At 40.6% G+C, this 16772-nt stretch overlaps 1 protein-coding gene across 1 annotated transcript; it reads right to left on the bottom strand.

The window, feature by feature from the left end:
- Nucleotides 1-8324: 8324 nt before the first annotated feature.
- LOC128071131 (interferon-induced protein with tetratricopeptide repeats 5-like) lies at nucleotides 8325-16248 on the bottom strand. Its single transcript, XM_052664097.1, has 2 exons — nucleotides 15995-16248; nucleotides 8325-9768 (listed from the first exon to the last, which is right to left on the bottom strand). Exons 1-2 carry the CDS (start codon nucleotides 16246-16248, stop codon nucleotides 8325-8327), a joined length of 1698 nt encoding a protein of 565 aa, XP_052520057.1.
- Between the last annotated feature and the right edge of the window lie 524 nt (nucleotides 16249-16772).

Genomic DNA, 16772 nt, shown 5'->3' with positions numbered 1-16772 from the left:
TTACTTGACACAGAAACCTTGTACCAGGATTTGGCCCATAGCAGAAGTTCCCCACTAGAGTCTTAACCTGCTCTGATGGCTGGCTTCTAACTCAACTGGTGTGCCTGAAAATCAGATGGCATGCTGACAAACTCTTTAAAGAGCTGGTGAGAGGAGTTAATCAACCACAACTATTTATTAAGCACCTCCTTGGACTCTGGCACCATGTTATATATAGCAGGGAATTCAAAACACACGTACTACCCTGTCCAGTGGTCTCAGGTGTACCGACTAATTGGTAAATTGAAATGAACACAGGTGAGAACAACCACAAGAGGTTTTCAATGCTGACCTTGGGCTAAGGGCACGGCATACATGCTGGAGGTTAGGAGAGGAAGAATTCATGAAGGGCCAAAGAAATCTGAGATGATTCTGAGGAACTCTGGTACGGAACAGCCTCTTGTGTTTTCAGGGGAAGAAGCTGGGGAGTAAAGGGAAAGGATGTGGGGAAGCTGCTTTATGCAGCTACCTGGGGCTCTAGTTGATTCCTATAAGTGAAAGTAGCTCAGTCGTGTCCTACTCTTTGTGACCTGGAATTCTCCAGGCCAGAATACTGGAGTGGGTAGCCTTTCCTCTCTCCAGGGGATCTTCCCAACCCAGGGATCAAACCCAGGTCTCCTGCATTGCAGGGGGATTCTTTACCAACTGAACCACAAGGGAAGCCAATTCCTGAGGCCAGTGCAAAACCATGCATAAGCTGACAGTAACAAATATCTTGATGAGGGGATCCACAGAGGTGTCTGGAACTTTGGGGACTGCCGGGACTTGGGGTTGCATTTGCTGTCTCTAAATTAAAAACTTCCTGGCGGCTCAGATAGTAAAGAATCTGCCTGCAATGCGGGAGACCCAGGTTTGATCCCTGGGTTCAGGAAGATCCCCTGGAGAAGGGAATGGCTTCCGACTCCAGTATTCTTGCCTGGAGAATCCAATGGACAGAGGAGCCTGGCAGGCTACAGTCCATGGGGTCACAAAGAGTCTGACAGGACTGAGTGACTAACACTTTCACATTCACTTCACAAATTAAAAAGAGACTTTCAGAGCATGGGGTTATACTTTAATAATTACTTCTCACCCCTAAAAAGAAATGTTTTGTATGTTTTTTCCTTCTTAAGGGGTCCAGAGGTTCAAGAAGGTTTTTTTGGTGGATTTTATTTGTAAATAACTATAATACCTATTATGCAGCATTGCACTGCCATCTGCTGGAATGACTGAGACCACTTCCCTAAAGTTGGTGGCGCCTCCAATTACAGCTTAACTGGACAAGACCAGGCTTAGAAGAAACATTAAAATTTGTTATTGCCTTCTCTTCCCTCCCTCATTTCCTACTCGCGACCCATCCCGCATTTATCCTCTTCCTCTTGCAAGTATCAATGCAAATATAGGGATAAAGATGCTGTGTTGTGTTTTTCTGTATATATTCTTATTTCCTAGGTCACTTCTCTATTTAGCATATCAAAGTTAATATAAGTGATGATTTTAATTGACCTAACACAGGATTGTTGCTGTTCAGTTGCCCAGTCATGTCCGAATCTTTGCAACCTCATGGACTGCAGCATGCCATAGGCAAAATTTAATGTGAAAAAGTGTTTTGAGCCCTTTGTGGACTTTTTTGGGAATTCAGATTGCTGTCCTGGTTCCCGTTTTTGGTCCCCTACTATTGTGTTAACTGGTTTGATGTAAGTTGATAAACAATTAAATTAAAGTATAAGATAAAGTCTCAAACACATACCAGAAGTCGAATTTGAGAAATGTTGAAACCAAATGAATAGAGGCGTGTATTCTGTGTAATCTGGAAGCATAAAGCATCTTTGTTTTACTGTATACAAATTATGCTGGATTTGGTGATTGAATTTATTTTTAAATGTGTAATTCCTATGAAATTGTAAGGGGCTGCTATTTATTTATTTATAGCAACAATTGCCTTCAAAGGAGAGTGTATCATATAAGCATTAAGGACTTTTTGTTGCACTAAGCAAGTTGAATTTGGTTATGCATAAGTGGGTCTGTATATGAGGATAAGAGAAAACCGAATTGTTCTTTTTAAGGAAATCAGTAGAATTGGTTCTTATTTCAGAACAGTAGAGATAGGGAAGGAGGTAAGGCCCAGAATCAGGGCAAGAGGTGGAACTATCCAGAAATGGTTGAGGGTGTTTCCTTCTTTCTCGTTTCCCTTCAATCCATCTCTCTCTTTTCTTTCTTTCTTTTTTCCCATCTCTGTCTTTCCTTCTACGCTTTCTTCCTTTCTCTTCCTTTAAAAAAGTGATTATCTAATATTAAATTATTAAGTTATAGATTCTCTCCTAAACTTTGTCAATAAAATGCTTTTATATACAAATGACCTGTAAGCAGTTTTCATTTTCAGTGTTTGTTTGGTTTTTATGTTTTTTGTTTGTTTTGGTGAGATTGGGGTAAGGTTGCTAGAGTTAAAATGGTATGGAAGAGGGAAAGGATGTGAAGGGAGGTAAAGTGTCTCTTAAGCTAAATTAATAATCAGTGGAATTAGGCGCTCAGAGCTACTTTCCAAAGTCCATGGCTTGGAGGTTCAAGGCAAGGCTTACTTTCTTTTTCAAGGAATTTATTCCAAATCTCTGATTTTTAACATCTAACCTGTAAGATGATTGAGTCCCTTGATTTCTTGGGCCATTCTCTCCAGTGGTTTCAGAGCAGTTGTTAATCCCTGTTCCTTTCACAATTCCTTCCAGGGGGTTTGGAACTCTCTGTGAAAGTGTTGGGTGGCCTATGACTGTAGAATGTCTGTCTTTCATGTCACTCTCTGTGGCATTCTCCTAAGTGTCTGCAAAGATTGGTCCTACCTCCCCACATCCTTCATTCCAAATTTTAGAACTATCTAGAAAATATTGTATAGTAAATTGTATCCTAGAACCAGACATCCATGGTTTGAATCCTTTTTCTACCTCTTATTAGCTATGTGACCTTGGGCTTACTTTGTATCTCTAAATTTCAGTGTCTTCATATGCAAAAGGAAATAACAAAAATGTTTATCTGTAAGGATTTTGTGAACATTTTATAAGTTTAATACATGCAATGCATTTAGAACAGCACGTAGTACACATTGTATTCCATGTAGCTACGAGTTAGCTATGGCTATTCACGTGTCACTAGAGTCTAAAATGGGGCTGAACTAGCATTCTCTCCTTCCCAGGGCTTTGCTCCAGTCTGGTGGTGAGTTAGGAACATGTTTGGAGGCAACTGACCTATAGGCTCACTTCTGAACTCTGGAGTACTCGTCTCTCTTTCTTTACCCTCAGCCCATTTTACCCTTTGATGTTGGAAGAAGCTTAGACAGGCATCGCTTTTCCTGAAGGACAGGAAAGGCCGTATGTTCAGTATCTTCGGTGTTCAGTCCAAGAGACATCAATCCATGCTTGTCCTTCAGAGTTTAGCCATGAGGCACCTGTGTGTTCCCATGAGATATGGCTTTCCCAAAACGTCACACGTCTCACCTTCATTATTCTGTTGCTCGCTCTGCCTAGGCCATCATGATCGGAAATATTAAGATTCTAGTTATCACTTATAGAGGACCCCTTAGTTCAGAGCAAATAGAGGAATCTATACATGACACTTCTGCGCATGTTTCTAGTAATTAATCTGTTTTTTAATTCACTTGAAGTACAATAAAATGCTTTATGAACACATTTATCTTAGGAAATAAGACACTGCCAGAGAGGGTTGGAGTGGTTTGGGGTGGGATAGGTCTATGTGGCTTGATCACAGGACAAGAGGAAACTAAGGCGGAAAAGAAACCACATCTCAGTGATCCAGAGAACTTTGGCTAAGAAGACACCTGCAGAGGAACGAGAAGCTATGGTCCTGGGAGAGAAGTGGGCGAGAGGAGTGGACAGGTAAGATCCTCCCCTTGTGTGATTCTGATTGTTACTTAACTAACTTCTGAGGAGTTGTTTGTTCTATTCATTTGCAGTGTTGATATAGTTAAATGAGGTAACATATTAAAGTACCTTTTAATGAATGCAAAGCAGTTATTTTCATACGGGCCTCTACCATTGCAGACATATATGTTTGCACAAGCTGACCACATGGGTAATCTGTCTTTTGATGTCTAAGTCACACCATACTCACTTTTATCACCTCCCTTTGTCACTTTGAATTTGGACTTGTCTGGTTCAGGGCCTGTAGCCCTCATGGCAGCTGTGAATAAGCTGGTGATGATGGCTTCTTCTGGGGCTGCTCAGCTCTGTTGGATACAGGTCATTATTTTGGTCATCACAGTCATCTCTGGTACTTCAGGTACATTCACAAGCTGTAATGCCTCTGGTTATTCTACCTATTTCTTGAAGTCATCTGAATCACAGTTGGTGGCAATTACTATAATGTGAGTATAACTGCTTCCCTTGGTTCACCTTCCACACACCACTGCCCCTACCAGGCTGCCTTCCATGACGCTGAGAACAGATCTGAAGGGATAAAGAGGAATAAGAGGACCAGACTAAAATCCCAACAGAAAAAGTTTACTGGGGCCTTCATTATTGACTAGAGTTTGAACGACTAGCTCCTTTTGGAAATACTCTACTTGCTAAATGTATGTAGTGGGGAAGAAGGCACAATTTGAATCTACGTATTTTTGGTATTTTGGGCTGTGTTCCAATCCTGATTTTCTTGGTATTTCCACCCCTACCACTTGCAGTCCATATACTTCCAGGGAAGTCAACTTTCTCTTCATTCCTGGCTTTCTGGGTCAGCTGTGTGGTCTCTTTCTCTTTGGCCGGGATGACTTATTTGAAAATGGTTTTGCAAGGAGATCCAACCAGTCCATTTGAAAGATCAGCCTGGGTTTTCTTTGGAAGGAATGATGCTAAAGCTGAAATTCCAGTACTTTGGCCACCTCAGGCAAAGAGTTGACTCATTGGAAAAGACTCTGATGCTGGGAGGGATTGGGGGCAGGAGGAGAAGGGGATGACAGAGGATGAGATGGCTGGATGGCATCACTGACTCGATGGACCCGAGTCTGAGTGAACTCCGGGAGTTGGTGATGGACAGGGAGGCCTGGTGTGCTGCGATTCATGGGGTCGCAGAGTCGGACACGACTGAGCGACTGAACTGAACCGAACTGATGTAACCCAAGATGGCCCTATCAGAGCAAACCTGGCATTCTCAGATGGTTGTGGGAGATGCACACTTTCCCACTGCATAGAGACAAGAGTGCGTGTGGCTCCCATATGAGGACCACAGAGTTATTTTTCTCAGAATGGAGCCAGATTTGATAACTCAGTCCTGAGAAGGAGAGACAGCGACTTTGTCTTGATCACACTGTTTTGAGATCAAGCCTTGTTTGAAAACATGATGTACTGGTTTTTTATTAAAGACAGCTTAACCTGGGGTTTCTATTGTCTGTTCTGTTATTTGCAATGGATAGCATATTAGACAGACATTTCCTCAACAACTTCTTGAAGAGATATGGATCATCTGAATTGACGTGCTGAATGCTACCAAGTTACATAAAACACTTTCAGAGCCAAATGCTCAGGGTTAGGATATGAAAGGCATATCTTAAAATGGATTACACGTTAAGTAGGTAGTACGCGTATATTATTTTGCCTAAATTAATATACATATAATCCCTAGAAAAGAAAGACAAGGGATCATTCTACCAGAGTCCTAAAGCCTCATTCTGGGTATGAAGTTAAACCCAGACAAAGGATAAGGACAATGTGTAGAGAATTCAAAATAACCATGATGAGGAAGAGATTTCAATATGTCTTATGAGAGTGGGTGGAAGAAAACTGCATGTTTAACTTAAAGAAGTTTCAGGGACACATGGCAATAGTCTTCAATTACTTTAAGATATATGTAGCAGACATTTGGTTTTTGGCTATTCAGCATTGACTTCCAACAATAGCCATTATGTATTTGGTGATTTATTTGTCTCTTCAAATTTATCTGAAATTAGTGCTGTTCCTGGACTATTAAATTGGCCACTATATTCTCATTTTTGCTTAGGTCATTTTAGCTGAGTTTTCTGATTTGCAATCAAGAGTTTTAACTAATGCAAAATGTCATCTCTAGGAAGGCTTAGATCTCTGAGGTCCCTATAGACCAAAATGTGTAGACTACAGGCTAGACGTCTTCTGTTAAATGGAAGAAACAAATTTCAAAGAATAAGGACTATCTGAAGATGAAATTATCATTTAGGAAGATAATTCACGATTCAAAATTTGATGGTTAATTAATAAAGGTGAAGTTTGAGGTCTTTTTTTAAAAGTAAGAGTCTGAAAGTATCTCTAAATACTTATAAATTTTAAGTAGGCAAGCAAAATTATTGACAAAATTTAAAGTTAATTAATTTGATTAAGAGTTGTATTTTTCATATGATTTTATACTGATTTTATACTTTCTTAGTATGTTATGCTTCTTATATATTTCAAAATTTTTGTATCTAGTGGATTTTAAAGTCACTTAATAGACTTAAAAGTCTAATGTTTAAATATAGAGGTTTGTAGTTGTATCTTTGTTTTGATATCACAACTGTAATTTTATTGACTGTGAAGTCTCTACTTGGGAACACAGCCTTAATCATAGTATTATTCTCAATGGGAAAACTGACTTACTGCAAAATAAAACATTTGCTACAAAACAAGCCAAATATTTCTACTGATAGGTTAGGACTTCAGTCCTAAATTACTGAAATACATAAAATCATTCCTTGCCTATTCTTCCTTCTTGAATAAACAAATGAAAACAGCAAAATAAACAAAAACAGCAGGGACATAAGTAAAACAAACATTAAAAAATTTAATTTATGAGATACACTGAAGTATTTAGGTGTGTTTGAATATGCATAGAAAAAATATCTGGAGGGATACATATCAGATTATTAACAGTTTACCTTGGGCATGTGGAATTGGGATAGGGTGAAGGCAGTGCTCTTATTTTTAAATTCTTACACTTCTGTATTTTGTGAAATTTTACAATGAGCATTTATTACTTTCATAATAATGAAAACCATAATAGAAATTTAAAAAATAAACATAGTAAGAAAAAGTGAAAAACACACATATTTACAGTAGTTTTAAGAGCTTCATTGGAGGTACAGAGAATTAAACCATATGGCACATTTCCCCACTAATACTGTGGTGGTAAATATAACTGCATACTTTTAGCAACATCTCAATTTAAAAGTCCTCTGGGATAAGAGCCCTTAAGCAGTGACCCTTCAAGGTGAATATTAAAACTGAAAACAGGGTTTAACTGTTTCTAGAGGATCTATGGGAAAACATGTCAATCTGAAAACTTCAGACAAAACGAAAAGCTTCACAGAAGTAACTCTGGCATACTAAAACAGCTAACCAAAGGCCAGAAATGACCCAGTTCAGACCCAAAACTAAATCACTGAAATCTTGGTAATCTAGGGAAACAGGTTAGGGGTATCTATTTTACCCATTTGTTTATTATTTCTCCCAAATTTTCAATTGGTCTGCTTTTTAATCTCAATGATTTTACCCTAAAAATACTGCAATTTTAATGGGAAGGAATTAAATTAGTTCCATCTAATTAGCTTTAGGTTTATTCTTCCAGTTAAAACAACTAGAAAAAACTGAGACTAATGATTTTCCCGTCCTTGTTTTTTTCTCATCACTATTTCTAGCCACTCGATGAACATTCTGGGAGTTAATACTTTGGATTTCTCATGAGTCCCTGAAGTTCTGTATTTGGGAAGATATTTTCTCTTATGTTCTAATTTTTCCTCCTTTTACTGAAGTCATCAGGGATGACAAACTTATTATTATAAACTTTTTTCTTCCAACACAGAGGATTCTTTAGATGACTATCAGGCTTGTGGTTAAATATCCTCATCAAAGTCAGAACATCTGTAACTTGGAAGTTTCCATCTTTGCAAGCTACAAGTTAAGTGCTTAACTGATATAATTTTGCACTCCTGAAAAAGTGCTCATGACTTAGGTGTCAAAAGCTTGTGTAGGATTAAACTTAAAGCATAAATAATATGGAAAATTTGACAAAACTTAATCAGAAATTATTATAAATAGCACAGATAAAGGATATAAAGTCATAATAACCATATGATTTTTAAAAGCTACAACAGCTGAAATTTTGCTGTTTCTCAATGGAAAATTTTTTAAAAAACAAAAGATTCATCATAATGTATATAAAGTATTTAGCATGATGCCAGGTACATAGTAACCATTCAATAAAAGTTAGGTATAAATGAACAATGGATTAAAGCAATAAACAAAAATATAAGAACCCAAAAAGGAGAGAAAAGCTTAGAACTGATTTCCTAGAGTGTGTACTTAAATGGAAAGTCGAAGCTCACAGAGAGCAGTAAGAAATTCTGCATTTTCTGGATCTATCTTTTGGGCCCTTTCATAGTACTCAGCTGCTTGCCTCTTTTCTCCCTCTAGCTTGTAAACAAACCCTAGGGCACTTAAACTCTGCACATCCGAAGCATTATAGCCAAGTCTCTTAGTAGCCAGTTTCTTCAGAGCACTTGTCAGTTTAGGACGCAGAGATGACCTGTCTTTGACCTTTAAGGCTTCTAAATAATGGTGGATGGCAGTATTTTCTGATTTACGGTGAAATTCCTGAAAGCGGCCATAGTGGTAGTGGATCTGATGTTTGTGATCATCAGTTATGTTCTCCAGACGAAGAGCTTTCTGGAAAATGTCTTCAGCATTGCTATACTGGCCGCCCTCGGCATACATGTTGGCCAGGTCCGTGTAGGCAAATGCAAACATAGAGTCTCGCTCCACAGCTGCTTTGAAATGAGAAACAGCCGAGGTAATCAGCTCCTCAACTTTCAGTTTATCCTTTCCTTTAGGTCTGTTGCGAGTGGCCTTCTTGATTTGGATCATTTGTGCCCTATAGCAAAGTCCCATTTGGTGATGCAAGAAAGAAGAGGTTGGTGTCACCTCCAAGGCCTTTTTCAAAAGTTCTAGAGCTTTGTCCCAGGAATTTTTTCTCCTATAGAATTTGGCTGCATAACGAAGGACATAAGGTTGGGCTGATATCTGGTCCAGGATTTCTTCAATATACTTTTCCCCCTCAGCTTCTGCATGCACATCTTGAAGCTTCAGTGCAAGAAAAACCTTAATGTAGGAATTATCTGGGTTCAGGGTGACAGCTTTCCTCAGGGGGCCCAGGGAAAAGCTTTTTATAGACCCTTCTCTGTCAGAATCATCCAGCCGATACACTGTGATGGCATAGCCGATGTTAAATTCTGGATTGTCTGGTTCTGCTTCCAGAGCCTTCTCAAAAGCGGCTTTAGCCTTTTGGTAATATTTTCCTCCAAATTTCAAGAGTGCCCATCCTTTCTCACAGTCAATCTCTGGACGCTCCAACTTGTAGTTAGAAGGACTAGACAATTTCTTGCAGACGTTCCCTATCTTGTCTATATACTTCTGAGCTTCTTTAAGCTGATCCATGTAATAATAAACCCAGGCATAGTTTCCCCAAGTGACCAGACTTCGTACTTCTTCTTTGTCTGAGTGCTCTCGCTGTATAATTTCTTCTGCTTGTTTCAAGCACTTCAGCGCATCTTCATTTTGGCCCTTTAGGTGTTTCACGTACGCCAATAGGTTATAAAGAGTGAGTCTGGATTTTGTGGTAAGAAATTCAAGCTGTTGCCCAATAGTATCTTCTACATCAAACAGATCAATGTCTTCCTTCAGTAAATTCCATGTGAAGTGACATTCCAACTCCAAAAGAATGGTCTTCAAGCAGTCCTTAGGAATGTCACTGTTAAAGATAAAAACACTTTTTAATTTCTGAAGAAATAAAGAAAATAATACATTTTTAAATCTTAAATACAGTTCTTTGCTTAACAATCTATCTTATCTACTTGATTTCACAGTTAAAGCACTAGGCTTCTGTAAGTTTATACTAGTTTCCTCTGTGTATAGGTATGTTCTAGAAATATTCCATTAAATTCACACTATTTATTGCAAAACCAATTCTGGAGAGAACAGCATTTTCTATTTTACAAGGTATCTATTTCCTTTAGGCAGTCACTAACCCACAAGGAACACCTGTTTTTAGAGAGGGGAATTTAAATTATTTTATTTACTAGCTTTGAAAATTAAGAATAATAGATATATACACAATAAATAACATAAAAATTTCATTTCTATATTATGAATAGTGAAGGAAAAGAGGAGAAAATGAAAAATAAGAAAAAGAAAAAGACTGAAGGAGAGAGAGAAGCCACATGAATACATAATTTTTGCAGAGAAAGAAAGGGAACTCCACACAGAAAAAAAGCAGAGTCAGACAGGAACAGGTACACCAAGAGATGGGAAGAAGTATACGTTTGAGAAGTAACAAAGATTTAGAGAAAACGCGGCAAAGGCAAAAGGAGGCTTAGCAGGTTTTACTGTTAAGTGCCACATCCTTCTGACCTTTAGGGTTGTGGGCAACAATAAAGACTGTCGCCTATTACCGCCCTTACAGTTCACGTCACAAATAGTTGTTAAACTCCCTTTGTGAAGCACAGTGTAATTTCTTCAGGGCCTAGTTTCATCTCTGAAACCAGGAAGATGAAGAGGAAGGAGGGGTTAGGAAATATCTACTCATTACCGGTAGGCTTCTATGTGCAAGATCTTCTGAATAACCCTGGAGGTATAACTGTGAATAAGACACAGGCCTACTTATACAGAGCTTGTAAGTACACAGCCAATTACAAATCAGCATTCCAATACAGTGGCATGGAAGTGACTCGGGAAGGGCACACAGTCCAGTGTTGTAGACATCTGTGGCTTTCATTTGGCAGAGCAACATCTCCCCCTCCTCTCAATCCATGTGATTTGAGACAGGCTGCCTACACTTCCTCCAGCGTGTGAAGGCATGCAATATTCCAGCCATTCCCTGGCCTCAGTGATTTATTCAGATTTATTCAATTAAAACATAATTTTGCTGAAATGGGGCTTTGCTGGAACTCTCTCTCTTCCAAAAATTTTAAGCTGGTAGAATATAAGCTGGAGTTGCTGGTGGCCATCTTTCCAAATCCTTGGGACAGCCTGCCTAAGAGAGACTCAAACACAGAGAAAAGCAGAGCTTAGGAATAAAGACAGATTGCTTGTGACGCTTACTAAATTCCTGAAACCAGGTATTGCCCGGATCACCCTGTCAATCCCTGTACTACTACCTTTTTAAGGAAATAATCTCTCTTTTCTTAAGCCAGTATGAACTGGATTTCTCCTGTCTGAAGCTGACAAATTCCTGATTGATATACCTAATTTTGTTTGTTTTGCTTATGGTAGTGGTGAGGCAGTCAGGAAAGACTTTCTAAATCTAGTATTGGGCATAATTAAGGGTCACAAGAAATTTACAGAACAAAGCTGCTTAAGGCTTCTCTCCAAGAAGGAAATGTTCTAATTATTGGATGAACAGTATATGTGTATTTATTTCCCTTTCTGCGGCACACAGGACTCTTTCTCTTATATGTACGTATGCATATTTGTATAAATGTTTTTCAGAACTATAGTAATATTTCTATCAAGAAACATTTATTGATCACCTCATGTCATACATGCCAGGCAATATGCTAGCTGTAGTCGATATAGTAATGAGCAAGATAGAAAAAGGCCTTTTCTTCATGGTAATTCCATTACGGGAGAGGAAGGAACAATAGGGGTTGACAGAAAATAAACATGTAAACAAATCAATGGACAACGTAATTCCAGATTTTAATAAGCGTTAAGAAAAAAACCAGAGTAATGGGATTATGTGGTGGTTTACTTTAATACACTTTTTATTCCCTCACTCTGTGAACTTTTCCTAGGAGAGTATTGTGCTTAGTTGCTCAGAGGTGTCCGCCTCTTTGCGACCCTATGGACTTGTAGCCCGCCAGACTCCTTTATCATGGGGATTCTCCAGCTAAGAATACTGGAGTGGGCTGCTATGCCCTCCTCCAAGGGATCTTCTCAACCCAGGGATCGAACTCAGGCCTCCTGCACTGCAGGCGGATTCCGTACCATCTGGGCCACCAGGGAAGCCCTGGGAAAGTAGAGGGCTTACTTATTCTCACAATTCTGGCCTTGGCTCAAATCTCAGCTCTTCAAAGAGGCTGACCCCTGACCACCATAGGTTAAACTGCATCTCCACCTTGCCTGCCATCCTAAAGTCTCGTCTATCACATTTTCCTGTTCTCCATGGCACTTTTATCAATATTTTCTGGGAGCTGGGGAGGAAGGGGAGCGGGCTGTGAATCAAAGTGAGATTGAGGCTTTAAAATGTATTGGGCTGAGTTTCAGGAACTGGAAAGCAGCTGTCCTAATTGCCAAAAGTGGCCGAAGAGTTAGAGAATTGGATTAATTAACAGAATTAGTAGTAGTGATTAGAAAAATAAAACCACTTCATATTTATAACCTAATAGTATACTTCATGAAATGTTTCCCGATTTTTATAAATACTAAATTTAAACATTAATAGCTTACTTAATAATATATTTAGATATTTAGTAGACATGTTCACTTATATTATTAACTTTATAATTTTTTCTTATTTATCCTCTTTCTTTTATCATCTGTGTATACATATAAACACATATATACAGGTCCTACATTTTAGCGATTGCAGGTTCTAGACCAGAGCTTTCCAACAGAACTTCCTGCCAAGATGGAAATGTTCTTATCTGTGCTATACAGTATGGTAGCCACTAGCCACATATGACCACTGATCACTTGAAATGGTGGCTAGTAAAACTATGAACTAAATTTTATATTTTATCTACTTTTAGTTAATTTAAATATTATATGACTAGTGGTTATTGTATGTGACAGGACAGTTGAAGACACTGGGCCTATGGAGCTTAATGTATAAGAAAACCTTAAGCTCAATAGGTTAGACTTCTTTAACTTGAAATTTTCCCCGTTTTATTTAAGGTGAAGAGCTAAATTAAATGGCAAACAGGGATATACCTGAGAAGAAAACTTTATGCATATGACCTAGGTTCACTACAGGTTCAACTCAATAGCACAAATGTTACACATGTAACACACACTTCCAGAATCAGACGAGAGCTCAAAAAAAAAAAAAAGAAAAAACCCAAAACATCCCCCCAAACCATTCACTTGCCACACTACCCAAGCCAGGCAGAGTGCCAAGCAATTTACACAAATTATATTTACTTTTATAACATCTTATTATTTTTACAATTTTATAAATGAGGACTGGGAAATAGAGTTTAAATTACATATCCAAGGCTATGTACTATAAAGTGGCCAAGCACAGGTTCAAAGTTACTTCTGACTAATTCAAACAAAAGCTTATGCCTTTTAACCATAATGCTATACGACATCTTTCATATAAAAATTGGAGTTCTTGTTAAAGAATGATTTGCTTTAAAATACAGGCTATGTCTAATGTATGTAAAGTTCACTTTGCCTAGGAAGGACTTAAAAGAAAAACATAGAGATTTTAGAGCAGCTTAAAGAGCGGCTAGAGGTTGTGTAACTGCTCATTGAGAAAGACAGGCCAGACAGTTAAAAGTCTGGGGATAAGAAAACAATGGTTTCAAACATAAGCCCTCAATCTGAAGTCACAGCATTCTACATTGTTGGAGTTATTTTGAGATGGAGCTCACTAGGACATGCTGTGGAGTGACAGAGAGGATTGATTATTTCAAACAATAAAGGATCTGAGTAGAAATGTGTGAAAACTGATCTGAAGAAAGATTAAAACTCTTAGTTATCAAAGATATAATTATCATCATTATTAGTGTAAGGAAATTAAAACCTCTTTTTTCCCCATAAACCAGTTAAAAGATATAGTACATGCTGATGATTTCCCAAGGTATGTCCTCTCTCTCTGCTTCCTCCTGAATTCCAGACTTCTAGTTTTTAGTTTAAATCTTCAATTAGAAGTTCAGTCGGGATCTCAAGTAAATATATTCATTACAGAAATCTGGGTTCCTTCAATCTGTTCATACCTTAGTTTTCCCCATCTTTTTTTGGTACCTCTTAGTCCCACAGGCCAAATAACCTAGAAGTCATCTCTTGATTCCTCTTCTCTCAACCCCTCATCTAATCCAATGGGAAATTCTGTTAATTCTACCACCCAGATATATAAAATCCATCCACTTTCCTTCCCCCTATTTCCACTGTAATTTTGCTAGTCTAAAAGACTATTTCCTTTAAAAATCTGGTCTCCCAGTTTTTGCTCTTAGTCCCCATATAATATTAGTAAACTTCTGAAAATGTAAACCAGGTTATGTCAGTCTTTTGATTTAAAATCTTCCACTAGCTTCGAAACACCCTTAATCTAGCCTCTGCCATGTCTTAAAAGCCTCTAAAGATGCTGGACCTGTGTATCCACCCAACATTCTCTCCTTTCCTCCTCTTTATCGTGTTTTAGACATACTGACCGTCTTCCTATCTTGAACATATCAAGTTCAAAGACTTTTACACTTGTTTTTACTCTACTTGAAAAGCTCTGTTCCCAAATCCTTGTATGACTAGCTCCTTCCTTTAACTTGGCTCAAAAATTCCCTATCCAAGAGGCCATCTGTGGCAAAGGTATCTAAAATAATCCCCCCTATTCTTTGTCACTCTCTTAGCCCACTACACTATTTTATTTTCCTTATAGCTCTTACCACCTTCTGAATTATGTTATTTATTCATTCATTTTTGGTTATTTACCCACTTATTTTTGGTTGTCTATTTCCCCCATTTAAATGAGAATAGGGACTTTGTTCTGGTTTGATTTTTTTCACCCGTGTGTCCCCAGAATCTATGATTTCAGTATATAAGAGGAGCTCAATAATAAATACTTGCAGAGTGAATGAATGAATGCAGTTATATACTGGTACCTTCCGGCATTTTCAACCCAGAGGCATGAGCCTAGCATTAAAAAAAAAAAGCACCTGAATTTCTGATGAGGGAATTCCTGCTAGTTCTTTCCATCCTGCTACTGGTTCCAAACTTTCTGCCACTTCAGTCTTCCCTATCCTATTTGTTTTTCCATCTTGGCATGCTGTCTGGCTCTCTGTTTACATTTTGAAAGTAGGTTTTGGACTAAGGTCCTAAGGTCCTGACTGGGAAACATGGTATGACTGTCCCTTGGTGGTTCCTTTCTCTGGTGTAAGTGCACCAAAATCGTAGGCAAGACATGCCACGCCCTTAATAGCCTGCTCAGATCCACAATATGGGCTTACCAGCCTCTGCCCATCCACAGAGTGAAATGAACCTCTGCCTCTGCCCAAGGCGGATGAGGAGGGAGGGCTGCCCAGGGCTTGTCATGTGGCTGAGATCTCCAGGGGACATTCAGTCAGCCATGTTAAGTGCCTTGCCTACACTCTATGGAATTTATGCACAACCGGGCACTATGACAAATTTTACTTTTTCAACTCTACTTACTTTTTTAACTTTGTCTCTGGGAAGCTGGGGAGAGAGGCTATTGTGTCTGAAGAAGCAACATTTATCTTTAGACAATTTTGTGTGTGTGTGGTGGGGAGTTGTTTTATTGTGTTTGTTTTTTTTGCCAGGGAGAAGCAGTCTTTCCTTTTCCTTGATAGACAGTTAGTGCCCAGTGGGGTTCACCCCTCTGCATCCCATCCACCAGACACTCGCAGGGCACCACCGGCCTTTTCCTCCCTATACCTCCCACATCCCTCCTTTCTTACAAAGGGTAGAAGTTAAGGCATTTATTAAACATTTTTAAACATAACAAAAGTCAACATCTGCAAATATATGAGCTGGGCATTCAGCAACAACCGTTTCCACAGTCCTAAGAGATGGATGCCATCACTTTTTACAGACAAGAAACAGCCTCACCGAGTTGAAGAAACTTTGCTTTGGGTTACCCAACTAGTAGGTGGTCCGAGTCAGGATTTAGAACAAAAGGCTGTAAGGCCTGCAGGAGCCCACCATCTGAGCCTCCTCAGGCCTCAGCTTCCTACATGCAGACCGTTCACCATCCCCGTGCGGGTAGGGGACCAGATGAAAAGGGGTCAGCCGAGGACCCCCACCACAAGCCAGTCTCGGAAACGGAGAAAGCAAGCCCCACAAAACGGGGGATGGGGTGGAGCCGGAACAATGTGTCCACGGTACAAAGGAGGGGGGAGAAGTCAGACCCAAGAATCAAAACGGCAAAATGGCAGAAGCGGACGCGTGTGACGCGGGGGCTGCGGCCTGCGGGGGCCTGCACCGCAGAAGCTCCCGCACCGGCCCGGGGGCGGCGGCGACCGGAGCCGCAGGGAAGTGACCAGTCCCCGGGGCGCATCGCCCCTGCCCCCCCGCCCCCCGACTCGGCCCGAGAGTCCGATCGCGGATGCCTGGGACGTGCCGGAAGGGTCCACGCGGCCACCCTCCCCGGCAGGCCCACCTTCAGCCGCCCCGGACCCGGACCGGGCTCCCGGGCGGGGAGCGCCCCCAAAGCCGACGCCCGGCGGCCGGGCTCTGGGGCTCGGCTCAAGGGCCGCAGCGCTGCCCTGCAAACGGAACGCGAGAGAAAGGCGTGCAAAACAAAGGCCACAGGGAGTTGGGGAGGGGCGGGGAGAAGCCCTTACCTCATGGTGGCAGGGCTCCGCTGCAGTTCCGGGAGGTGCAGGTCCCTTCGGGCTTTCTCCTCGCCCTCCGCTCCTTTGCGGCTGAGCGGCGGCGCGCGGGCGCGGGCGTGGGCGCGCGGGCGCGGGCGTGGGCGCGCGGGCGCGGGCGTGGGCGCGCGGGCGCGGGCGTGGGCGCGCGGGCGCGGGCGTGGGCGCGCGGGCGCGGGCGTGGGCGCGCGGGCGCGGGCGTGGGCGCGCG

This window comes from Budorcas taxicolor, unplaced genomic scaffold (genome assembly GCF_023091745.1).
Source record: "Budorcas taxicolor isolate Tak-1 unplaced genomic scaffold, Takin1.1 scaffold172, whole genome shotgun sequence".
Lineage (NCBI taxonomy): Eukaryota > Metazoa > Chordata > Mammalia > Artiodactyla > Bovidae > Budorcas > Budorcas taxicolor.
The sequence above is the reverse complement of the archived record's forward strand: the minus strand, read 5'-3'. Positions and strand labels throughout refer to the sequence as shown.

Bases quoted from the DNA above. Each gene is read 5' to 3' on its own strand.
- LOC128071131 (XM_052664097.1), bottom strand. From the start codon at position 16,248: ATGCGCCCCGGGGACTGGTCACTTCCCTGCGGCTCCGGTCGCCGCCGC. The intron at 9,769-15,994 runs GTGGGGGTCCTC...TATCTTTAACAG, and splicing joins GTTTCCGAGACTGGCTTGTG to TGACATTCCTAAGGACTGCT.